The 25,769-nt window shown below is 40.6% G+C and overlaps 1 protein-coding gene across 1 annotated transcript in view; it reads left to right on the top strand.

The window, feature by feature from the left end:
* The window catches only part of LOC103211015 (receptor-type tyrosine-protein phosphatase beta), a gene marked incomplete at its 5' end in the record, with an annotated part of 95,328 nt that overhangs the window by 47,678 nt on the left and 21,881 nt on the right, over positions 1–25,769 (top strand). The window contains 7 exons of the mRNA XM_042783116.1: positions 3,741–4,004; positions 6,629–6,892; positions 7,740–8,021; positions 8,948–9,226; positions 9,828–9,977; positions 15,102–15,345; positions 22,617–22,723. Coding sequence (XP_042639050.1) covers positions 3,741–4,004; positions 6,629–6,892; positions 7,740–8,021; positions 8,948–9,226; positions 9,828–9,977; positions 15,102–15,345; positions 22,617–22,723 — 1,590 coding nt within the window. The remainder of the gene's footprint in view (positions 1–3,740; positions 4,005–6,628; positions 6,893–7,739; positions 8,022–8,947; positions 9,227–9,827; positions 9,978–15,101; positions 15,346–22,616; positions 22,724–25,769) is intronic.

Below are 25,769 nucleotides of genomic sequence, written 5' to 3'. Positions count from 1 at the left end.
TTTGGTCCATATACTTTTCTGTGCTGAGTTCCTTTTGTTGTCAAAAGTTTCCTCACTTTTCTTCTTTATTGTTGGTTTTGTGCTTACTAAACACATGTTTTCCTTCCTTCTGGGCTTGTTTAGGGGGATTGTTAATTTTCTCTGTGGAATAAATTCTTTTCTGTATATTTTTGGAGCAGTCTATTCTATGAGGACATTGTCCTGTTTTCCTCTCCATTTGGAAGTTTGTACCTAGAACTTTTATTCCCTCTATTTGCTAGTTGCTGTTGTTGTGTGCAGGTTGACTCCCTTGTCTTTTAGTGTACAATGTTTTATGATCTCATTTTGAGCATCTATTTCTGATTTGGTTTTAGTGTTGATGTTATGTGTCCTGATTTTGTTATTCTCTGCTGTGGGTTCTCTATTGGAAGGACTTCCTTAAGCATTTCTTGTAGGGTTGGTTTGGTTTTCACAAAATTCCTTAATTTTTGTTTATCTGAGAATGTCTTGATATCACCTCATATTGGATGGACAGTATGGCTGGATATAGAATTCTTGGCTGGAAGTTCTTTTCCTTCAGTGTTTTATATATGCCATCCCATTGTCTTCTTGCCTGCATGGTTTCTGCTGAGTAATCAGAACTCAGTCTAGCTGTTTTATTATTATAAGTAATATTTCTTTTGTCCTGGGCAGCTTGCAAGATTGTTTCTTTGTCTTTGGTTTTGAGAGTTTGATTATGAATATGCCTCAGTGTTTTCCTCTTGGGATCTATCTTATATGATATTCTTTGAGCTTCTTGGACAAATATCTTTTTTTCCTTCATTATATGGAGGAAGTTTCCTATTAGTAAGTCTTTCACAATTTTCTCAGTGTTTTTTTGTTTTGTTTTGTTTTTCCTCTTCTTGTTCTGGAATTCCAGTGAGGCACATATTGTTTCTTTTCAGGTCATCCCATAAAACTCTTACGTTCTCTTCATTTCTCATAAATCTTTGTTCTGATTTTTCTTCATACAGGCTGGTGTCAAGGGATTTATCTTTCTAGTTGGGAAATGTGTTCTTCAGCCAGTTCTAGCCTATTCTTTGTGCTTCCACTGTGCTGTGTAATTCTGTAATTTTGGTATTCATCTTCTGGATTTCTAACTGTCATTTTTGTATGAGTTCTGATTGTGTATTAATCTTGTCATTTTGTTCTTGAATGGTTTTCCTGAGTTCTTCCAGCATACTGTCTGTGTTCTCCTTGATTCTGTTTGAAGTTTCCTTAAGCTCTTGTAGAGTTCTATAAACATACCTTTTAAATTCCTTCTCAGATAATTTTATTGCCTCCTCTTCCTCCATGTTTAATGAGACTTTTGTTTGGGATTTTATTTCTATTGTCTTATCCTGTTTGTTTGTTTGTTTGAGGTTTCCTGTTGTTTCCTAGACATTTTGAAGTTGTCTTTAACTGTAATTATGTATTGATTTGTTTTGTCTTGGTTTTATGATTTAATATTTTTGGAAAGGTGGAGCTGGTGTATTTTATTTTATTTTGGTTATTAATTCAAGTGTGCTGGGTTGCTCTGCAGTTTTCTTTGTGATGATGGAATCACTGGGTGGAATGTGGATGCAGGTCTCTGTTTTTTGTGAAGGGGGTTTAGGATTTGAGCTGGCAGGTGTTATGGTGGGTTAATATGGTTTTTCTACTGGATGAGGCAGAGGAGAGGCAGGGGGGGGGGGAGGCTCCGAGGTGCCAGTAGCCATTTCCAGAGCTTTGAGTAGGCTACTAATGATGACATTATACTGTTACTCACAGGCCTGCCACTCAAGTTCATCAAAGACCCCAATGGTTAGAGGGCTGCCACTTTCCACCAGGTTCAAACAGCTGCAAAAACCCCACGCTCCAGGCCCCTCCATGCTAAAAAGCTGTCCTAGAATAGCTGCTCTGATCCATGCCATGAGGTCATCCCAGGGCCCACCCACTTGCATCATGTTTCCCTCTCTGCTCCCAATTCAGCAGCACCCAGAACCGGGGGGAGGGGGGTCTCTGCTCCCTCCATGTGGTCCCAAGTTTACAGATAAAAGAGGCTGCTGAAGGTAGATCTGTGGAGTGACCACATGTCCTCTGGTGCATTCTCTCCACTGCCCCAGAGAGCCTTCGGATGCCCCATCTCACCAGCCAGTCAGTGCTCTGCAGGGCAAGTTCACCTGTTTTTATTCTTCTGGGTAATTACACAGCCCCTACCTCCTTTCTAATCCTACTCCCCTGAGTTTAGTGTACTCTGACTTAATGAGCTGTTCAGAGTGCCAGAATCCCCACTTCAAACTGCTGCACCTAGTTTTTCAGGAACTAAGATGCTAGAAGGAACTAATGTGTGTGCTGCAGGTAAGATGCCATCATTCCGTCAGCCAAGAGCCAACTTTTAAAGGTATGATAGAAAATCCAAGCCTCCTTAAGAGTAAGCAAAAGGAGCTCTGGTGGTGTAGTGGGTAAGGGACATGGCTGCTAACCAGAAGCTTGGTGGTTCAATCCTACCAGTTGCTCCATGAGAGAAAGATGAGGCAGTCTACTTCTGTAAAGATTTATAGTCTTGGAAACCCAGTGAGGGTCACTATGAGTCAGAATCAATTCAATGGCAGTGGGTTAGATTTTGGTTTAAGAACAAGAAAAATAGCCTAAGAAACAGTGTTCAGAGTTGAGGGAGGAGAACTTGGGAGAAATGAAGAGAGCTGCCCTGTTCTGTTCCCACTGGCATCTAGAGACTTCTGCAGAATTGGTAGACTCTATGCCAGCAGTTTGGAAGCAGGTGATTCTCGTCTGATTTGACCATTTTGTCAACAGTAGGTCAAAAGAGTTGCAAAATCTTAATATAGACAGCTTCCCCAACCCCCTCCTTTTTTTTTTTTTTTTTTAATGTTTTTAGCTTTTTCGCTTATTTCTTTCCCCCATATTCTTGAATCCAATTTCATCTCTCTTTCCTGTTCATGGTCCTTCCTTCCAGTGGCCATTTCTTAGCTCAGAATGCTACTCAGAAATAGAAGTTTTTGATCTCTGATCTAGTTCTTAGTATTAGAAACACATTTAGTCATACAAGTCATTTCAAAATTGATTCTATACCCAAAAATATCTGTGAAGATAATTTCCCACTACTGCTTTTTTATTTGTGGTTTTTCTTACACCTTACATGTGTAATTTATTATACACCAATTGTACCCTAAAAACATTACTTCAATAATATAAATTGTTTTATAATGAAAAGCATTTCCAAAAATCACCCTGTGCAATATGCTGAAAATAAAACATCAGTACTTTTAGGAGAAAAATAAATTAATAGAGTGCAGGGGCCAAACAGGATCATAGACTTTTGGGCTTGAAGGGTCTCTAGACATCATCTAACCCTGTGGTTGTGAGACTTGCAAAACTTTAAAAAACACCAGTGACTGAGCCCCACTCCCAAGATGTTAAATCAGAATCTCTGTGTACGACACCCTGGCATTGTCCTTTTTTTTTTTTTTTAATTGTGGAAAATATGTATGTAACAAAAATTTGCCATTTCAACATTTTTCACCTTGTGGTTTTGTTATTTTTTAAATTAACAACTTCAGCATCAGTAATCCACAGAAACTCACATTTCTTTGCTTTGGAGACTCCGTGAAGTCAAAATTTCTTAAAGGCAGAGACTTGTTTGTCACATCAGCTTTTGGTACATCCCTCTAGACCTCACTCCTGGACTGTGTCAGGGACATGCCAAAACTTGATCTCACTTTCTTGCCCTTTGTCTTTTCCAGTCCCTGCGGCTGTCACCAATCTAAAGATCACAGAGAATTCCACTAGACACCTGTCTTTCACTTGGACCACCTCAGAAGGAGAGCTCAACTGGTACAACATCTTTCTATACAACCCAGATCGAACTCTTCAGGAGAGAGCTCAAGTTGGCCCACAAGTCCAGAGCTTCACTTTCCAGAACTTGCTACAAGGCCGAATGTACAAAATGGTGATTGTAACTCATAGTGGAGAGTTGTCAAATGAGTCTTTCATATTTGGGCGAACAGGTAAGACCCAGAGCCAAATAATAAGGTATAGCAATTGTCACATTATTCATTGGGTTTTCCTTAATTTATCCTTACCTCCTTATTCTATTCAGTATGTAGCATTACATGAAATTTGTGACCTTCAGGCTTTTGGGCCTAAATCAGACCTATATATAAGAATAGCTTGTGGCAAGTTTTTGCATTGGTTTCTGCTCTTTAACCTCCACCTGCATGGTATCCCTCGGTGGCACAAACAGTTAAATGTTCAACTACTAACCAAAAAGTTGGTGATTGGTACCCACACAGAGGTGCCTCAGAAGAAAGGCCTAGAGATCTGCTTCCTCAGGTTCACAGCTTTGAAAACCCTGTGGAACTGTTGTACTCTACAGTGCGTGGAGTCACCCATATGACTCAACAATAATGGGTTTGGTTTTGGGTTTTTGTTAGCCTCATGAGGTTTGAGGAAAATGAACCTCAAATTAACCTCTCCTCACTGGCAAATGGTTCACGGAGGGCCGTAACCCACTATGGCTGGGTCCACATTATGCAGATTTCTACAGAAAATAGATGAAGTAGAGGGCAGGTTCAGAGGAGGGCAGCCACATATTGGGCAGATAAGGAACCACTGCTGAGAACTGGAAACATAGCACTAGTGACATGAAAACAAGAGTTCCACTGGACAACATTGTTGTTGTTGTTGTTACGTGCTCTCGAGTCAGACCTGACTCATAGCAACCCCTCCTTGGGTTTCCGAGGCAGTATCACTACACAGATTAGATTGCTCAGCCTTCCTTCTGAGGAGTGACTGGTGGGTGACATTATGCTGAGTAAAATAAGTCAATCACAGAAGAACAAACATTATGCTGAGTGAAATAAGTCAATCACAGAAGGACAAATATAATATTAGTTCATTATTGTAAAAAGTCAAGGAAAGGTTTATATATGGAAGGAAACTTTCTTTGTTAGTTACCAGGGCTGGGAGGAGAGGGAACACTAGAAAAAAAAAAAAAATGCATTGACCCATGTCACTTTAGTTTTGTGTATTTCACTGTACATAAATTATATTTCAATGAGAAAATATATTCCAATTAAAAAAGAAAGAAAGAAAGAAAAAGAAACTCAGAGTTCCAGGAAAATAAGAGAGAAAGCTCTCTGCACTGCAAATAAATCAAATTTACCCTTTTTCCTTAATTTGGGCTCTTCACTCTCATTTTCAAATCCTATTTTTTTTTTTCCTCTGATGTGACAGTAGTTTTTGGTGCTCCCCTGTCCAACCCAGACACTGGGCTCACTGCTGGGAATGACAGTGAGCAAGAGATAAGGCCCCTGACCTCCTAGAGCTCTATGTTGGAGTGAGAAGAAAGGGCAGGAGCAGATGATATTAAGCAGGCAGAATTTAAAAAGAAATTATTTCCTTCCTTCTATCAAGGCAATAGAAGCCCTGGTGGCACAGTGGTTAGGTGCTCGCTCAGCTATTAACCAAAAGGTCAGCAGTTCAAACCCACCAGCTGCTCAAACCCACCAGCTGCTCCCTGGTGGCAGTTCTACTCTGTCCTATAGGGTCCTTATGAATCAGAATTGACTCTACAGCTGTGGATGTAACAGAATGTGACTTGAAAGAAAAGATATTTTAGCTGAGACTGAAGGGGAGGGAAGCCATTGAAGAGTACATTCTGGACACACAACGGAAGTTCGCCGTTCTTCGGTATTTTGAAGGGAATGAAAAAGAGCAACAATAAGCCTAGACAATGTATGTTACCATTTCCCAGGCAACTGCCTCTGCAACTCTTCTGTTACCTGCTTGTTAATGTTTAAATTTCCTCTAGTAGGGTGCAATAGTCTTCGCTTTCCAAAAAATACCACAGAGCAGTTGGCAGCGTGACTACAAGACTGAATTTATTCAGTGGTAGCAGTACTATTAACTCTTCTTTTCTTCAGTGAGGTTGGTCCAATACAGATTTTGACAAGAAAGAGCATGAGAGAACTGAAAAAGTAAAGGATAATGAAGAGGAAGAAAAGAAACCCAGAGAGTTGTTGTGGGATGGTGGCCACTAGTGAGTTGGACCAGCCTAGAAGGGACTAGGATCTTTTATCAACTTTCCCAGGGCCTTTTCTAAGCTAACTTATAAACCACTTGCCCAGTAGTAATTAATAATTTATAAAGATTTCATTTTATATGTTTAGCAGAGCACAGGTAGCAAGCATACAAAAGTGACTAGCTATTTTGTTTTGTTTTATTTTAATTTACTTCACATGCCCCTAAATTTGTTGTTGATGTTAGATGCCATCAAATTGATTCTGACTCATACCAACCCTGTATACATCAGAATGAAACAATGTCTGGTCTGGTACCATCCCCACAATCTTTGCTATGTTTGAGCTCACTATAGCAGCCACTGTGTCAATCCATCACATCAGGAATCTTGCTCTTTCTTGCTGACCTTTCACTTTACCAAGGATGATGTCCTTTTCCAGGGACTGGTCCCTGCTGATAACATGAACCCTCAAAAGTAGCCTAAAGACAAGATCTGACTTTACCATGTGCCCTACTCACCTGTATACTGAAATTAGCTCATATTTTCACCTGTGGGCCCAAATACCTTTGTTCCTGTATTCTTCTCAATAAAGTTTTCCTTCCATTTAAGTCCCAGCCTCTGTGAGTAACCTCAAGGGGTCCAATTGGAACATGACAGACAGCCTGTGGTTCAACTGGAGTCCAGCCTCTGGGGACTTTGACTTTTATGAGCTGATCCTCTACAACCCCAATGGCACTAAGAAGGAAAGCTGGAAAGATAAGCACCTGACCGAGTGGCGTTTTCATCGCCTAATTCCCGGAAGGAAGTACACACTGTGTGTGGTGACTCACAGTGGAGATCTCACCAATAAGGTCACAGGGGAGAGCAGAACAGGTAAGACAACTCAGTGGCCAGTAATCAAATGTTGGTAGGAAGTACCTTCCAAAGACACATTTTAATTATTATTTTGTTATTATTATTGTTGTTGTTGTTATGTGCCATCGAGTCATAGAGACCCCTCCTTGGGTTTCCGAGGCAGAGTCACTACAGAAGTAGATTGCACCATCTTACTTCCGAGGAGTGGCTGGTGGGTTTGAACTGCCAGCCTCCTGGTTAGCAGTCAAGTACCTTAGCCACCATGCTACCAGAGATAAACAATGACATGCTGTAAGCTAGCCCTGAACTTGGGAAAGCAGGAGGGCAAAGTGAATAAAGGACGCAGATTTTGTTAAAAAACATCTAGGTCCTTAGCTCAGTCCTGCCATATACCTGTGTGATGCTGGTATATTGTGAAGTTATTGAGCATCTCCAAGCCTCAGTGTTCTCACCTATAAACTAGGGACAATTATACCCATTATCTTGTGTTGTTATGGGCGTGTTTCCTAATCATTTTTGTATCTTGGGCATGCATAGAATATATTAATATCTGTATTCTGTACTGTATTCTGCAATGAACAAGGCAGGGACAAAACTGCTTGTGAACTCCAACTCTGTCACCACCAAATCTAATGGAATCAATACCTTCACACCATGTTTGGTTAGAAGAATTAAAGACAAAGTATATAAAGTACTTGAGGACAGTCCCTTACAAATAGTAAACACTCTACAAATGGAAGCTCTTATTATCATTGTATTATCTCTTCCTACAAAGTACACTAACAGTATCTCTGATGTCACTCAGCCATCCTTATTTTTCTATGTTATGATATGGATGTAATGTTTCCCTTTTTCCTACATATAGCGCCAAGTCCTCCCAGTCTTATGTCATTTGCTGATGTTGCAAACACTTCCCTGGCGATCACCTGGAAGGGGCCTCCAGACTGGACAGACTATGATGACTTTGAGGTGCAGTGGTTCCCCAGAGATGCACTCATTATCTTCAACCCCTACAGCAGTAGAAAATCAGAAGGACGCATCGTATATGGTCTTCGTCCAGGAAGATCCTATCAATTCAGTGTCAGGACTGTCAGTGGTGATTCCTGGAAAACCTACAGCAAACCAATTTTTGGATCCGTGAGGACAAGTATGACATGCTTTACCACTCTTGAGTTTCAGATAGAGTAGATAGGAAGTACATGTTGCAGCATCTTATTCTGATGGGGCTTGGTTTAAATCCACATTTTTGCTTGGGTTGGTTGGATTTGTATTCAGATAGAAGCCTATAGAGACTGGCTCATTCATTCACTATTAACAATAATTAACACTACAGAAATAATCTCTGTCCTCATGGAATTTACAATCAGGGGGAAAATTCTATAACTAAACAGATAATTGCGTTTGGGATGTGATGTAGGAAGTAAATGATACTATAGAAACACATGGTAGAAGTATCTAATTGAATACAAGAGGACTTCCTGGATACATCCAAATCAAAACATAAAGAAAGAGTAGAATTCACCAAGTGGAAGCAGGAAGAGGAATGGAGAATAATCTAGTGGGGAGAATAAAATATTTCAAGACCCAGGGAGGAGAGAAAGATCTCTTACTAGAGGAACAGAAAGAAGTTTAATTGGCCAGAGATGGGGCACAGAGATTGAGTAACTTGTCTAAAAATTCATTGCAAAAATGAATAGTTGGAACAAAAGAATGCATAGTAAGTGGAATTTGAATCCAGGCAGGCCCAAGCCGTACTTTTAACTTCTATACTACTCTGTTCCACCTTCTTTCTGACTTCTGCCATTTGATTTCAGTCCCCGTAAGTGCATTTGTGTTTCCAATCAGATTGGCACCTGGTGATTATCTGAAATGACAACATTTTATCTTCTAATGTTGTGTTTCTCCAAGTGGGGTCTGGCAGGCAGAAATTCCCTTGAGAATGTTTCCTTGAAAAACAATCCAAATAACATTTGAGGATTGTTTGTTTAGAACTCAGAGCTAGTTGGACCACAGGAGCTGAAAGGATTCTGTTTCTCGGAGTTCTGAAATTTTCTTCCTCTCTCTTTCTCTTAGAGCCAGACAAGATTCAAAACCTGCATTGCCGGCCTCAGAACTCAACTGCCATTGCCTGTTCCTGGATCCCTCCAGATTCTGACTTCGATGGGTACAACATTGAGTGCCGGAAAATGGACACTCAAGAAGTTGAGTTTTCCAGAAAGCTGGAGAAAGAAAAATCTCTGCTCAACATCATGATGCTAGTGCCCCATAAGAGGTACCTGGTGTCCATTAAGGTGCAGTCTGCCGGCATGACCAGTGAAGTGGTTGAAGACAGCACCATCACAATGATAGACCGTAAGTGTCCCTGGAGGTCTACATCAAGCCTCTTGTATGTGGAGTAGAGAGACTTTCACCCCTCTTACAGGTTCAACTCGATGGCAGTGAGTTTGATTTTTTTGGTTTATAGTATCCATCACCATTGTCCACTTGGATACAGTTCCCTTTCACATTAGCAGGTCTTGTTACCCCTTGGAGAAGATGACCTAAAATCTTCCATGAGATAAAAACATTTCTTTCTGTAAAGTACCCTGGCAGCAAACAAGTTAAATGATCTTAAAGTACTGAATGAGTTAGTATTTAAATACATCACTTTGCCTGATATACTTAGAGCTATAATGGAGCTTTTAAGCAGTTTGAAGCAACAACTTCAGGAAATCCTGCTGAGGAGTTGCTTCTTTCATTATGCTTAATGTGCCACTGGCAAGTCACTGCCTCTTCCTGCTTCCCTTCAGGAGAGGAGGAGGAGGATTCTTGATTGCAAGTGTTAGACACACACACACATACACTCTCTCTATCTGATGTAGGTGAGTGGAGATTTTCATTTCATTGACTGTTGTTTAAGATGTGAAAACAGAGTTGTGAACTTTCTTGGTCCCTTCCCCACCCCCTGTTCCAGGCCCTCCTCCTCCACCTCCACATATTCGTGTGAATAAAAAGGATGTGCTGATTAGCCAATCTTCCATCAACTTCACTTTCAACTGCAGCTGGTTCAGCGACACCAACGGAGCTGTGAAATACTTCACGGTGGTGGTGAGAGAAGCTGATGGTAAGTTTTCATGAATTGGCTCTGCTGCTAGACATAGGACTGCTTTCTCAAGGACTGCATTGCAAATTCTTAGGAGTAGAAAATTGTATATCATTCAGATCTGTCTCTGCTGGAAGCAGAGAGATGTAACAGGAAATTCTTCAAAGGCTCTTCTGGTAAAAAAGCATTATCCACTGGGTTTAATTATTAAATGAGAGAATAATAGTAACAACTGCAGCAATAACAATAACCATCAGTTATTGAGTCCTAACTATGTGCCAGACACTGTTTGAAGTTCATTGCATATACTCATTCAACCCTCACAACAACCCCCTGAAGATAATTCCAAATTTATGAATCATGACATAATGTACAAAAAGGAAGGAGCTCTGGAGGCATGGTGCCCACCACCCATTCCACAGAAGGAAAACTAGGCAATCTATTTCCGTAGAGATTTACAGCCTCAGAAACCCTAAGGGGGTCACTGTGAGTTGGAATCGACTTGAAGGCAGTGAGTGGCTTTTTGGTTTGTTTGTTTTATATTTCTGGTACAAAAAAAGGTTAAGTGACATGCTCAAGGTCACAAAGCTAGGAGGCAGAGGACTGGACACTAGGCAGTTGGATTTGGATGTATGTGCCCTTAAGGCCTGGCCATTTGGTTAGCAGTCAGATGCCTTAGGCACTACACCACCAGAACTCCTATTTGATTCAAAGTTTATACAAATAAAATTAGTCTCTGTATTGGGGTCCCCTGATTTGATGCCAAATGGGAGCAATATGAGCTATTCACTACTTTTTTGTCTTACCGTTAAGCACCAACTACATTTCATTCTTTGTCCTTCATCTCCCTTCTCAAATACAGCAATTAAGCACACAGTCCCAAACTACTCAGCAGTTCATAAAAATATTCACAAGCTTGAAAGAAGCAAAAGAGGATCGTGAAAAGCATTCTTCCTTTCTTTCTCTACTGAATTTTGAGTAGTTTCCTCTGCTAGTTTCCTAAATTATTCAACATCTAATTCCTATGGACTGGGCAAATGCTAAGTATGGGAACATTCCGTTGCAACCTCTGAACATGCCCTTTAGAGCTTATTGTATCAGCATTTGTCAAACCACTTTCAGGAGTGGTGTTGTGGTTGGGGACACACATGCCTATAAACATATTTGCCACTGAGGTCTTGTGCATTATGTCACCCAAGGAGACACTGTGTCTGGAATGACATTAATATGTTTCACATTCTTTATAACCAACCCATTGCTGTCGAGTCAAATCTGACTCATAGTGACCCCTGCTTGGGGAAGTAGATTGCCCAACCTTCCTTCTGAGGAGTGGCTGGTGGGTTTGAACCTCCAGCCTTCTGGTTAGCAGTCAAATGCCTTAGGCACTACGCCGTATTTTCTAAAATTGTTGAAGCTGTTATACATGAGTTTCTTAAGCATGTCTGATTATTTCAACCCATTTGTGGGCAAAGAGGAAACTTCAAACCTGACCACAGCTGGAACAATTTCTAGACAAAGTAGGATATTAGTTTCACTGGGAATCTAACAGTCTATGTACTTTTACATTCTATTTAATTTTACCAAAGCTGATTACGCATAATTAATTAGATTATTTCGAGGGTCAGTGGTGCATCCCAGATTTCCTCACACCTCATAATTATAGACAAATTGGTGAACTGTAGAAAGTGTTTAGATTTAATTAGGCTGTGATGGAGATTGTTTTACTACAATATCTATACTGTATATGTAATAGAAGGCAGTGGCAAAAAAAAAAAAAAGCATGCCTCAGAAAGTAGCCTTGTGTTCCCCAGCCAGGTTTCAGGGTCAATTATCAATGCTCCCTGGTCATCCAAGATAATAATCCATCTCATATAAATGCCATTGATAGCACATATGCTCATCCTAAAAAGGTAAAATTCTTTTTCAACTACTACCAAAAAATAACATTTCCAAGTATGTGGAAAATCAAACCTCACATCTCACTTTTCTAACACTGAACTGTAAAGATCCCTTTGATGAATGAATTAATGAATTCTGTTCTCCTCTATTCTGGCACCAGCTACACATGAAGCATTTCTTCCTCTGACCCTAACTACCCACAGCTAGGTCAGATCTCACTACTTAAAGGGCACAGTCCCCCAGACCTCCAAGTCTGCCCAAGACCTCAGACACCAGTGCTGGCTTGGGTACCATGACACCTTCACTTCTGACCTGCTGGCTACAAATTTCTGGGGTTTCCTACTACTTCTTCAGGACAACACCATAAGCTCAGGAATCCCAAGGGCCCCCTCACTTCTTTTATTATTATTATTATTATTGTGATTTCGGTGAAAGGTTACAGAGCAAATTCATTTTCCATGCAGCGGTTCATACACATTTTGTTTCATGACACTGACTGCCATTCCCCACAATGTAACAGGTCTCTTCCAACTTCCTTCTTATAGTTACCTCTTCCCTGTGTCCTTTCCTATGCACTCCTGTACCCTGAGCTGTCTCACTGTGCAAACACTGCCCTTCTGTTTCCCCACAATTGATCACTTTAAGGAGTGTATCTACCTGATATAAATGTTCACCCTACCTGATATAAATGTTCACCCTATATGCCTGCTATTGTTTGGCTGGAAGCTATAGGAGTGAGTTCGGTTCTAGACCTGAGGGGTAGCTAGGGGCCATAGTCTCAGGGGTCTCACTGGGTTCTATCAGACCGGTAAACCTGATCTTTTTTTTTTTTTTTTTTCATGATTTTGAGCCACATTGTTCTCCCACTCTATCCAGGATCTCTTGCACTCCCTTTCTAAGTGGTTGACAGGGTAGCTGGACACCATTTAGTTCTTCTGGTCTCATGGTCATATTCATATAGGCTGAAGACTGCATGGTCTACTAGTCCCTTGGACTAATTGTTTCCATGCATCTTTGGTTTTCTTCATTCTTCTTTGCTCTGGATGAGAAGAGACCCGTCATTGCATCTAGATGGCCACTTGCAAGCTTTTAAGACCCCAGTCATACTCACCAAAGCAGAATGTAGAACAATGTTTTTGTGTAGTATGTTATGCCAATTGAGCTTGATGTCCCTTACGATCATGGTCCTGAGCCCACAGATCCAACTACTTGGTCCCTCACGGTGTTGGCTGTAGGGCTCCCTCACTTCTAACCTGCTGACTCCCATTACTCTTGGGGGTTCAGTAATTCTCTAGAATGACTTCTGAACTCATAGAAAGTGCTATTAGAGTTTAACTTACTGTTAGAGTTTTATTATAGCAAAAAGGATACAAATGAAGAGATCCATAGGGCAAGGTCTGGGAGAGTTCCCAACTTAGAGCTTCTGTGTCCCAAAAAGGGGCATGCTACCCTCCTATGTGCATTGATGTCTGTCATCAACCAGGAGGCCCATGGAGCTTCTATGTCCATAGTCATTATTGAGCCTCATTATGTAGACATGACTGATTGACTCATGCCCCACCCACAAAAAGGTTGGCTGAAAGAAAAAGTGGTCCTTCTGACCTGGCCAGTCCCCACCCAAGAGGCACCTCATTGGTATAAAACCTCAGGTGTGGTCTGGAGGCCTCGTCAGAAATACTTTAACATTAGGGAAATTCCAAGGCTTTAGAGGTTATCTCTCAGGAACCAAGGGTAATGACCAAATTCTTTGGGTAAAGTTAATATAAAACCCATACCAAGACTTACTCATTTGAACAAGTTTTATTAAACAAGAGTCCAAAATGCTACAATGCATCCCCACAGTACCATTCCTTGAAATTCATTGTAACTGGTATCTTATCTCTGTAATACTTATCGTCCTAATTGTGCTTTCCTCCAGCTAACATCAAAACTAGTTAACAGTGCCAAAATACACATTGGGCTAAGTGGATGGTGGAAGAGTTCTGAGAATTTCTGAGCGATGGGCCGAATTCAAGCCAGAATAAAGTTGTACTCAGGATAACAGAGAACTGTACACAGAGCAATTATCAGATTGGGCATGTGGAACGTGCCTTGTGGGACAGAATGCTGTGGCCTGGGACATGGCTTTTCTTATCTTTTCCCTATTTCCCAGGTCATAGAGATTTCCTTATTAGCTCAGCTACAATGGTTATTGGCAAGGTAGGTAGCTTATTGAGCTTATTGGACTCTCACAATGGGGAGTGTCCAACTGTCTGGAGTTATGGTGTGTGTTACCATTTGTTTGATGCAATGAGCTGCCCTCCTACACACACATGTATACATACCACACATTTTATTTCCTAGAAAATTATATTGGCATGGGGGGAGTCAGGTGCCATTGACTCTATTTCAACTCATAGAAACTCCATGTGTTACAGAGAACTTCCCTGTAGAGTTTTCTAGGCTGTAATCTTTATGGGAAGGAGCTCTGGCAGTGTAGTGGTTAAGGCATTTGACCGCTAACTAAAAGGTCAGTGGTTGAACCCACCAGCTTCTCCGCAGTAGAAAGATGAGGCAGTCTGCTTCTGTAAAGATTTACAGTCTTGGAAACCCAGTGGGGGTCACTCTGAATTGGGATCGACTCAATAGCAGTGAGTGGTGGTGTTGGTGGAATCTTTACAGGAGTAGATCACCAAGTCTTTCTCCCGTGGAGCCACTAGGTGGGTTCAAACTGCCAGCCTTTTAGTTAGCAGCTGAGTGATTAGCCGTTGTGCCACCAGGGCTTCTTGTGTGTGTGTGTGTTGTGTATGTGTATAAATGAAAATTTATTTCATTAAAGAAATTTCACCCACCCACTAAAACCCACTGCCATTAAGTCATTTCCAACTCATAGTGACCTCCGTAGGATTTCCAAGGCTGTAAATCTTTATGGGTCAAACTGTCAACCTTTTGGTTAGTAGCCAGTGTCTTAACCACAGTACCACCAGAGCTTCCTTTAAATCCTTATGGAAGCTGACTGCCTGCCTCATCTGTCTCCCTGAAGTGCCTACTGGGGTCAAACCAGTGACTTTTTGGTTAGCAACCAAATAATTTAACCACTGTACCACCAGAGCTCTTCAGAGGAATTTCACAGCATCCCTTAATATCACAGAGCCACTCTGGGATAAGCCAGAGATAGTAAGAAAGAGGCAGCTTTAGAAACCTAGTTAGAAATCACTGAAGCACTAAGGTCATAAGAAAGGCTGTGACTGGGTTTTCTCTCTCCAGGCAGTGACGAGCTGAAGCCAGAACAACAGCACCCTCTGCCTTCCTACCTGGAGTACAGACACAATGCCTCCATTCAAGTGTATCAGACCAATTATTTTGCAAGCAAATGTGCTGAAAGTCCTGACAGCAACTACAAGAGTTTTAACATTAAGCTTGGAGCAGAGATGGAGAGCCTGGGTGGAAAATGTGATCCCGATCAGCAAAAATTTTGTGATGGACCGCTGAAGCCGCGCACTGCCTACAGGTTAGACGTATTGCCATCAGTTTGTTAGAGGGGATATGCTACATCACCAGGCATTTGGCTGTCTGGCCATCTCATGCATGTGAGCGCCTGTAGATTAATAATGTAAATCCACAGACAATGTGTGAAGAGGGCTTTCAGTATATAACAAAAGCTCCAATTTATTAGGGGAAGAGTTGCTTGAAGATTCTTAATCAAGTGCTCTTTCTCCTATGACTTCTTTAATACAAATCAAACATGTTAACTGCTTCAGGAATGCCTGAAAAAGACTGGGTTTAGGGATACCCAAGCAATATTAGGTTTTATCTTCTGCTTTTAGTAAGGACTAGAATTACAAAGGCGTTCTGGTGGCATTTGACTGCTAGCTAGAAGGATGGTGAACCAAATCCACCAGCAACTCCATGAAAGGAAGATGGGGCAATATACCTCCATAAAGATTTGCCACCTTGGAAACCCAATGGGGGTTGCTATGAGTTGGAATTGACCTGATAGCAGTAGGTGTTTTGGGTTTAGAATTACATTTACTGATTTAACTTCTAAGGCATTTAAAAAAAAAAAAAAGTGCTCTGTGGTCCATATGCAGCTCTTAGAGGGAAAGGACTCCTGAATGAATGAAGGCATCCATTCTTCCCACTAAGATGGTGAAAAGGAGCAGCTATTTGGCTTAAACCCACCCCAGCTAGCACCACTGAATGCAGAAGGCCCTTCCGGCGCAAGGAATTGGCGGTATTCTTAGTCTGTACTGTGTTCCCAGAAAACAGGCACAACAGAAATATACAACATTCCTAAATAGGGTCCACAAGAGAAAGAACCTGGCTACTATACAGGAGGGAGCTCTGATGGCATAGTGCCTAAGGCATTTGACTGCTAACCAGAAGGCTGGTGGTTCAAACCCACTCCTGGGAAGGAAGATTGGGCAATCTACTTCCATACAGGTACTGCCTCAGAAACCCAAGGAGGGTCTCCATGAGTCGAGTTGACTTGACATCAGTGAATTTGTTGTTTTTTTGTTGTTGTTGTTTGTTTGTTTGTTTGTTTGTTTTACTGTCTTGGATATAAACCTGTAGGCATTCAAGATTATCACTTCTGTGGAGGATGTGCCTTCTCTGTTGGGTGCCGACAGAGCTAGTATCCAACATCACAGCCAATCAGGTTCTCTTTGAACTGGTGTCCCTTCTGATTTGCCATTACGTAGGTCTTACTGGTGGCATAGTGCCTAAGGCATTTGACTGCTAATCAGAGGGCTGGAGGTTCAAACTCACCAGCCGAAGGTTGGACAATCTACTTCCATAGAGATATGGCCTCAAAAACCCAAGGAGAGGTCACTGTGAGTTGGAACCAACTCAACGGCAGTGAGTTTGGTTTGGTTTGGTTTTAGGCCTTACTGACTCTTAAGTACTCTGACCCTTTGGTCTCACCATAAAAACTTTTCTGTCAGATCCATAAAGGGTCTGTGACAGGTCACCACACCTGAAATAGTTCATAGTCCCTCTTTCATAGCAACAAAGATAGGCACATGCATTTACTAAAACAAACAACTCATTTTTGGCAGGAACTCTAAAGAACTGTCTGTGCCCTGGACTCCCCACAAACTTGCTATTGCCATGCCAGCTGAGGGTAGCACCTTCAGAGTAAGCACTCTTTAACTTATTAGTGATGTTTACTTCAAAAAGGTCCATATACACCTACGTCCTGGGGGAAAAAAAAGTTGTTACCATAGAACTTTGCTCCACAGGGTTTTCAAGGGCTGATTTTCCAGAAGCAGATCACCAGGCCTTTCTTCCAGTGCAACTCTGGGTGGACTTGAACCTGCAACCTTTCAGTTCCCAGCTGAGCACATTACCTGTTTGCTCCACCCAGGGATATTGGTTTTCTGTAACCTGAAGGAGGTGAGAGCTCTGACAGAGCAAAGGAGAAAACATAGAGATCAGAAAATTGGGATCCTTAAGCTTCTGTAAAAATCTAAATCACCCAGCTTGTTACTTGGGCTCAAAGAAACTTGAACAAAAGTCTCTGACAGGCAACTTTATCTTTCTGAGTTAGAAAGTGAAAGCTATTTTAGTTAGTTTGTTTGCTTGGTTGCTTTTGGAGAGGGAAATAGAGAAAATGACTCTTTGCTGTATTTAGAGAGAAAGAAGCTATAAAATGTTTCCATCTGGCCCGGAGCCCACCAGTCTCTCAGCAGGCACCCTTCCTGTCCCCAACAGCTGCCCAAGTCCGATGGAGAGCATCTGGATTTGAGTTCTAGCTCTGGCGCTTTTTAGCTGTGTAACCTTGTAAACAGCATTTCCATTCTCTAATGCTCACTTCTTGTATCTGCAAAATATTACAGGGTTGTCCTGAGTAGTAACGTATGTGATAGATCAAACCCTTTGTCACGCACTTTGTAGATTAAGAGTTTCCAGGGATTCCCGTGCACTTACAGGAGCAAGTCCTGATTCCTTAGCAGGATACACAAAGCCCGTGAGCTCTCCATTCTGCCACCCTTACTCACCTTGTATCCTACCATCTGCCCCAAGCAATCCCTGCCTTTTTGCTATTCTTCACTCCTCAGAGTTCCCTGGAAGATAAGGTGGCTTTCTTATACCTTTGAGTGTTTGCATATTCTTTTCTTTCTATATGGGATGCCCTCTGGCTGGTAAATTGCTTCTTACACTTTAAAAGTCAGCTCAGCCCTCGTCAAGCCCAACACCACATCTGCCCATGCACAGCCAGGCACTTGGGTGCTCCCTCAGCTCCATTTTCATAGCACCCAACCACCATATCCTTCTAATGCTGCATTTACCAGTGCCTTTCAAACCTTTGTTTACTTGCCTGCCCCTTCCCCTCCACTGAGACAGCTCATAGTCTAATAGGAGGAACAGGCTTGTCATTGGTTACAAAACAATATGTCAAGTAGCTGGTACAAAAGAGGCTTTCGTTAAGTGTTGTATGAACAAATAAGAAAATGAGCCAAGATGTTCTATGAAAAATTACACATTCTTATTATACCTTTATCAACTCATGTCATACATATTTGTTTTCTAGAACACAGCCTTCCTGTATTTCTCTAATATATGTGCTGTTAAAAGCATGCCAGGCAGATAATACTTGAGAAGAGGAGATGTACCCTTTGCAAGCACATGAGAGAACAACATGCTAAGTGGCCTCTTGTGTGGTGGCTGCTGAACTTGCTCAGTGCAATCAGAATGCTATCTGGCTCAAGAGGATAATCACAGCGATTCTCACAGCTATCAGCATCCTTTTTTCAAAAAGAATAGGTAGGCAGGACAGAACATGGACAAAGAAAATCAGTATTGAAAAAAATGGGAAGAGCTAGGTTTAGCTGATAACACAGGTTTATTATGTTCAACAAATGTAATGTTTTTCCATCCATTGCTGGGTTCCTATTATCCACTGTTCCATATGGAAAGAAAAGGGGCAGACCATGATGGGTGAGAAGCAGTTTGGAAATTAGGAAAGTGCTGATCTGGTTTTGTTTCTACTCTATAGGATAGCAATGTGACCACAATCAGGCAGGCAGCTTCTCCTGACCTCATTTTCCTTGAATAAAGGAAATCCAACCACATCATCTCTAACTTTCTACTATAGAATCTGGTTCTGTAATTATTATCAAGTAGATAGATACCTGTTCATTAAAATACTGTTTATCAAGCTGCTGATATATATATCCAATACATGTTTTATCGCCTTCTCTGGAAAGCACTGAGCCAGGTGCTATAGGTGATAAAAAGATAAATGAGACCCCCACCTTCAGGAGCATGTAATGTAGTGAGAGAAAGATGTGTGTATGCAAAATATAGGCAGAAATATGAAGGACATAACAGGGTACAGGTAAATAAATTCTATGAGGTTCAGAAGGCTTCTTAGAGGAGGTATCATTTTAGCTAGGCATCAAAAGCAGAGAAGGCCTAGGTCTATAACCAAAAGAATTGAAAAAAAAACAAAAAACACAAATACATACTGTACACCAGTGTCCACTGCAGCACTATTCACAATAGCCAAAAGGTGGAAACAACCCAAGTGTCCATCAATAGATGAATGGGTAAACGAAATGTGGTATACCCATACAATGGAATATAACGCAGTCCCAAAAAAGAAATAAAGTCTTTATACATACTACAACATGGGCGAGCCTGGAAAATATTATGCTAAATAAAGTGATCAGGCACAAAAGGATAGAAAATGTATTTTCCCGCTTATATGAAATACCTTGAATAGGCAAGTATATAGAGCTCTAAGTTTACTAGTGGTTACGAGGGGCAGGTAAGAGGGAGGGGAAAAGAAGACACAGTGTTTAGGGGATACTGAGCTTCTGTTAAGAATTATGGGCAGATTTGGGAACAGGTAAGGTTGGGTGGAACAACAAGGTGGACATAATTATTGTCTCTGAATTAGACATGTGAAGATTGTTGAAATGGCAAATGTTTTGTTACATATATATTGATCACAGTGAAAAACTATCTGAGTAGTATGAAAGGATTTGGAAATATGGAGAAGAATACAAGAGGAGATTCAAGGTGAAGAGAAACATGTGAGTCAAAGTGTGGAGGCAGAAACGCACAGATTAATTAGAGAAGAGCAGATAGTCTGATGTGAATCAGGGTGCATGAAAAGGGCTAGTGGGAAAGACAAGACCAGGAAGATAGGATGGGACAGGATTGTGGATGGGTACTAAATACTAAGCTATGGAATGTGTTTATAGTATCTTTTTTTTTTTTTTTTTAAAGGCTTTAAGGACAGTTTCTGATGGCCCACCAATTTTAAGCCAAGCCTATGCTAGGTCATAGGAGATCTGGTAGCATAGTGCCTAAGGCACTTGACTGTTAACTTGAAGGCTGGCGGTTCAAACCCACCAGCCACTCCTTGGAAGGAAGGTTGGGCAATCTACTTCCATAGTGATACTGCCTCGGCAACCCAAGGAGGGGTCGCTAGGAGTTGGGTCCGACTCGACAGCACATAACAACAACAACAACATGCTAGGTCATTATCTCTTTCCTTAGTTCCTGAAAGTTCTTATTGGTCTGAATCTATTTTGTACTGCAGATTTGCACCTTTGAGTCCTAGAGTTTCAGAGAAGAGCAAATCAAGGTTATTATATCCAATGCTTTTATTTTACAGGTGAGGAAACTGAGGCATAAAGAGCTTTAGGGACTGTCTCAGAGTTCACTAGAGAAACAGAAGCAGTGAGATTATACATACATGTATAGAAGGATTTATTTCAAGGAGTTGGCTTACATGATTGTGGAGACAGAGCAAGTAGGCTTACCTCCCAAGATCTATAGGCCAGGGGACAGGAATAGTATTGCCAGAATCTCTATGTATTCTCTGGTGGCAAAACACACCCTAATGGATTCTGTTTTCAACTGGTTAATTGATTACATTACATCAGATTACATTATGGAAGGTAATCTGTTCTACCCATGATGCAATGATTTAATCACATGTAACTACCAACTGGACTAGTGTTTGGCCAAACCACTAGGAACCATATATAGCAAAGTTGACATACAAAATTAACCATCATAGGGACATTCCACTAATCAGAAACAGAGTGAGAACTGTTCGTCAAATCCTCAGGCTCCTAGCCCAGGCTCTTTTTTACCATTCCCCCATCAGAAGTCATGACTGCTATTAAAAATTAACCCAAGAGAAAATAAGAGAAATAGCAGTCAGGAAATAAGGAGTTTAGTTTTCTTTCACCAGCACTCCCTTTGATCTTGGACCAGGCATGGAATCTCTCTGGGCTTCGCTTTCCAAATTTCTAAAGTAATATAGTAAACTTCCTGTTATCTTGGAAAGATTGGAGATAATCAAATAGAACTGTGTTTGTAAAAGGCCTTCCAGACTTGTAAATCACTACACAAATATAAAAAACTCTTATTATCAGCGAGACTCTTTTCAATTTCCAAAGCTACAACCAATTAGCAGCACATACCAACTCCTCACCTTGTGACTTGTTACCTTTGGGACTTAGGTATCTAGTGCTGCTGTAACAGAAATACCAGCAGCTGGTGGCTTTAATAAGAAGAAATTTATTTTCTCACAGTTTAGGATGCTAGACATCTGCATTCAGGGCACTAGCTCTAGGGGAGAGCTTTCTCTTTTTGTCAGCTCCAGGGGAAGGTTCTTATCTCTTTTCAGCTTCTGTTCCTTGGTTCTTGGCAATCTTCATGTGATGTGGCATTTGTCTTCCTCCACCTGTGCTTGCTTGCTTCTGTGCCTAATTTCTTCCTTTTGTATCTCAAAAGTAATTGGTTTAAAGCACACCCCACACTGATATGGCCTCATTAACATAATAAAGAAAACTCTATTCCCAAATGAGTTTACATCCATGGGTATAGGAGTTAGGATTTACAATGTATTTTGGGGGGGACACAATTCAATCCATAGCAGGGAAATCTCAAATTCTTCTTTTATCTGCTATTCTTGAAAGTATAGCTTTTGACTTGAAAAGGATCATTTAGAGATGGAATTGCCTCTCTGACCTCATCTCCTAACATTCCTTCACTCCTATACTGCACTCCAGCCACGCTGACCTTCTTGCTCTTCCACCGGCATGCGAAGTGTACTCCAGTCCCAGAGCCTTGCACCTGCTGTTCCTTCTGCCTGGACTGCAGCCATGGCTCCCTCCCTCACTGTCCTCAGGTTTCTGTACAAACGTCTTCTATTCAAAGAGACCTTTACTGATCGTGTTGGGAGCTCTGGTAGCATAGTGCCTAAGGCATTTGACTGCTAACTAGAAGGCTGGTGGTTCAAACCCACCAGCCACTCCCCGGAAGGAAGGTTGGGCAATCTACTTCCGTAGTGATACTGCCTCGGAAACCCAAGGAGGGGTCGCTATGGGTCGGATCCGACTCCATGGCAATGCTTGCGTTGCTTTTTACATGCCTACCCCATTGCTTCAATTCCCTTTTCCCTGTTCTTTTCTTTTCCATAGCACACATCACCGCTTGGTTTATTATCTGACTTCTTCCATGACAGTGGAAGTTCTGGGAGGGTAGGGACTTTGTTTTATTCCTTGCCATATCCCCAGTTCCTAGGACTGGGCCTAGAATATAGTAGAATCTCAATAAATATCAGGTGACTAGATGAATGAAATGAATGGATGATGGATGAGTAAATGAACGAACCCAGGAATGTCTGATTCCACGATTCATATCCTATACTACGTACCCACTGGCCAGGTGCCTGCCCTTGTTTTGCACTTTTTAGTGAGCTCTACTGCGATCAGCCATTTAAATAAATATTAAATACATTTGTTCTCTTTTCAGAATCAGCATTCGGGCTTTCACACAGCTGTTTGATGAGGATCTTAAGGAATTCACAAAGCCACTCTATTCAGACACATTTTTCTCTTTGCCTATCACCACTGAGTCAGGTAAGGCTAACCTGTTCATCCACCTGCACATTCTATTGTCCACTGTGTCACCTATAAGAGCCTTACTTGGCTGACTATGGAGGGAACCTTTGTTCTCCATCTGGAATCTAATCTTTATATGTAATCATGGATTGAAGGATTAGAAGGATTGCATAGTTTCAGTAGGAGGATGGCCTGGAAAGGGGATTAATATAGAAAAGAATATAGAAGTACAAGATTTTTTTATTACTATTAAAAATAAATTATTTTTAAACTGGGTGAAAACATTAGAATCAAGGGTTTGCACAGGCCAAAAATATAAGTTGATATAAAAGGCTTTTAATTGTAAGTAGGGAAGTATATATGCATAAACATAGAAGTGCATTAAAAAAGACTACAAGAATAATTTTATTAACAATGAATTATTAATGGAATAATTATTACTAATTATTAAGACAGTAATTAATACATTGTTAATATATTATATATGTTACATATAATATAATGTATAAAAAAAAACTCACTGTGATCAAGTCATTCCTGACTCGTAGCGACCCCCATTGGGTTTCCAAGGCTGTAAATCTTTACTACATATATGAGGAGCTCTGGTAGTGTAGTGCCTAAGGCACTTGACTGCTAACCCAAGGTTCAGTGGTTCAAACCCACCAGCTGCTCCATGGAAGGAAGGTTGAGCAATCTACTTCCATAGTGATACTGCCTCAGAAACTCAAGGAGGGGTCTCTATGAGTCGGGTACGGCTCCACGACATATAACAGCAACATATATAATACAACATATATTACTATATGAACAATGAACATCTCAAAGTAGTGGATTATAGGTGACTTTTCTTCCTTTTGGTTATCATCTGTTGCTTTTACACTATAAAATAATGTTAAAAGAAAAGATTTTATCTAAATTTGTGAAAGAAACCTCTGTAAGGTATAGTAACATAGAAAAAGTCCACGTCATTACAATTACTATTATTATTATGTTGTTGTTGTTATGTGCCATCGAGTCGGATGGGTCCGACCTCATAGTAACCCCTCCTTGGGTTTCCGAGGCAGTATCACCATGGAAGTAGATTACCCCATCTTCCTTCCGAGGAGTGGCTGGTGGATTTGAACCACCAGGCTTCTGGTTAGCAGTCAAGTGCCTTAGGCACTAAGCTACTAGAGCTCCTTATTATTATAGCTATTATTATTATAATAGCTAATATTTACTGTTCACTTTCTCTGTGGAGGTTTGAAGCATTTTACATAAAATAATTTATCTAGTCCTCACTCCAACCTTTTGAAAAGATACTATTATTGTCCCCATTTTAAAGGTGAGAACCAAAGGCACCAAGAGATTAAATATCTTGCCCGTGTTGCTAGAGCTGGCCTGAACTCTCAGCCTCTATCTACACTGCACTGCACTGCCTTGGAACATTTCCATCATACTCAGAAGAACATCATTTTTTCATCAGGGTTTTCCTTGACACAATATCTATCCCAGCCTTCACTTGTAGTCACTGATCTATAATGCTTACTCTAGGGAAGTTCCACTTTATAGCTAAAGAGATTCTCATGCTGTATGACAGCCTCACATCCTATCTATTTATGCCAAATACAGGAATAATCCAACTCTTCAAATGAAAGAGGAATCAGCACACAGTAAATAGGGTTTAGATGTGTTTGCTTGTAATATAATATTACGTAGGAGGTGTAAACATGTCTTTCCTGTTTGAAATATTCTTCTACAACAAAGTTGTTGTGTAAGACAATATGCATATGTATATGTGGTCCAGTAAAGGAAAATAATAATATTATTTTTATATTAAAAATATTAAAAAATAATATTAAACACAATAAAAGGTGATTGTGTAGATTTGGTGATTCTTGAAAAACAGCATTGAATAAACAATTACAAGGACTTAAAATGCAACTGGGTAAATGAGCTATCCATAGACCTAAATGTAAGAACTAAAATCATAAAACTCTTAAAAGAAAACACAGGAGTAAATCTTTGTGATATTAGGTTATAAAATGTTTTTCTAAATATGATGCCAAAAGTGCAAGCAACAAAAAAATAGATACATTAGACTTAATTAAAATTAAAAATCTTTGTATTTCAAAGGATACCATCAAGAAAGTAAAAAGCCAGTCCACAGAATGAGAGAAAATATTTCCAATTCAAATTTCTTATAAAGGTCAAGTATCCAGAATGTATGGCTAAGACACTTGCCTGCTAACCAGACGGCTGGCGGTTCAAACCCACCAGCCACTCCTCGGAAGGAAGGTTGGGCAATCCTACTTCCGTAGTGATACTGCCTCAGAAACCCAAGGAGGGGTCACTGTGAGTTGGGGCCGACTCAACGGCACATAACAACAAACAACAACATCCAGAATATACACATAAAGAACTCTCACGACTCAATGCACTATGCCACCAGAGCTGCTATAAAAAGACAAGTAATGTTTTTATCATTATTAAATGGGTGAAGTATCTAATAGACATTTCTCAAAAGAAGATATACAAGTGACCAATAAGCACATGAAAAGATGCTCAACATCATTAGTTATTAGGGAAATAAAAAACAAAACCACATTAGGATACCACTTCACACCCACTAGAATGGCTGTAATCAAAAATAGAGGTAATAACAAGTGTTGGTGAGGATATGGCAAAAATGGAGCCCTCATACACTGCTGGTGGGAATGTAAAATGACATAGTGACACTGGAAAACAGTTTGTGGTTCTTCAAAACATTAAATATGCAGAGTTATTGTTAGTAGTTCCACTCCTAAAAGTATATACCCAAGAAAAATGAAAACATAGGTCCCACAAAAACGTGTTCACAGCTGCTCAGAGAAATATTATTCATAATAGGAAAAAAGTAGAAATAATCCAAATGTTCATTAACTGCTGAATGAATAAACAAAACGTAGTATAGTCATAAAATGGAATATTAGCCATATGAAAGAATGAAGTACTAATCCATGCTACAACATGAACGAACCTTGAAAATATTATGCTACATGAAAGAAGCCAATCATGAAACACTGCATATTATATGAATTCAATT

The sequence above is a fragment of the Orycteropus afer genome, unplaced genomic scaffold (genome assembly GCF_000298275.1).
Source record: "Orycteropus afer afer isolate SDZICR_OR568_19922 unplaced genomic scaffold, OryAfe1.0 scaffold00685, whole genome shotgun sequence".
NCBI classification, from domain to species: domain Eukaryota; kingdom Metazoa; phylum Chordata; class Mammalia; order Tubulidentata; family Orycteropodidae; genus Orycteropus; species Orycteropus afer.
The sequence above is the reverse complement of the archived record's forward strand: the minus strand, read 5'-3'. Positions and strand labels throughout refer to the sequence as shown.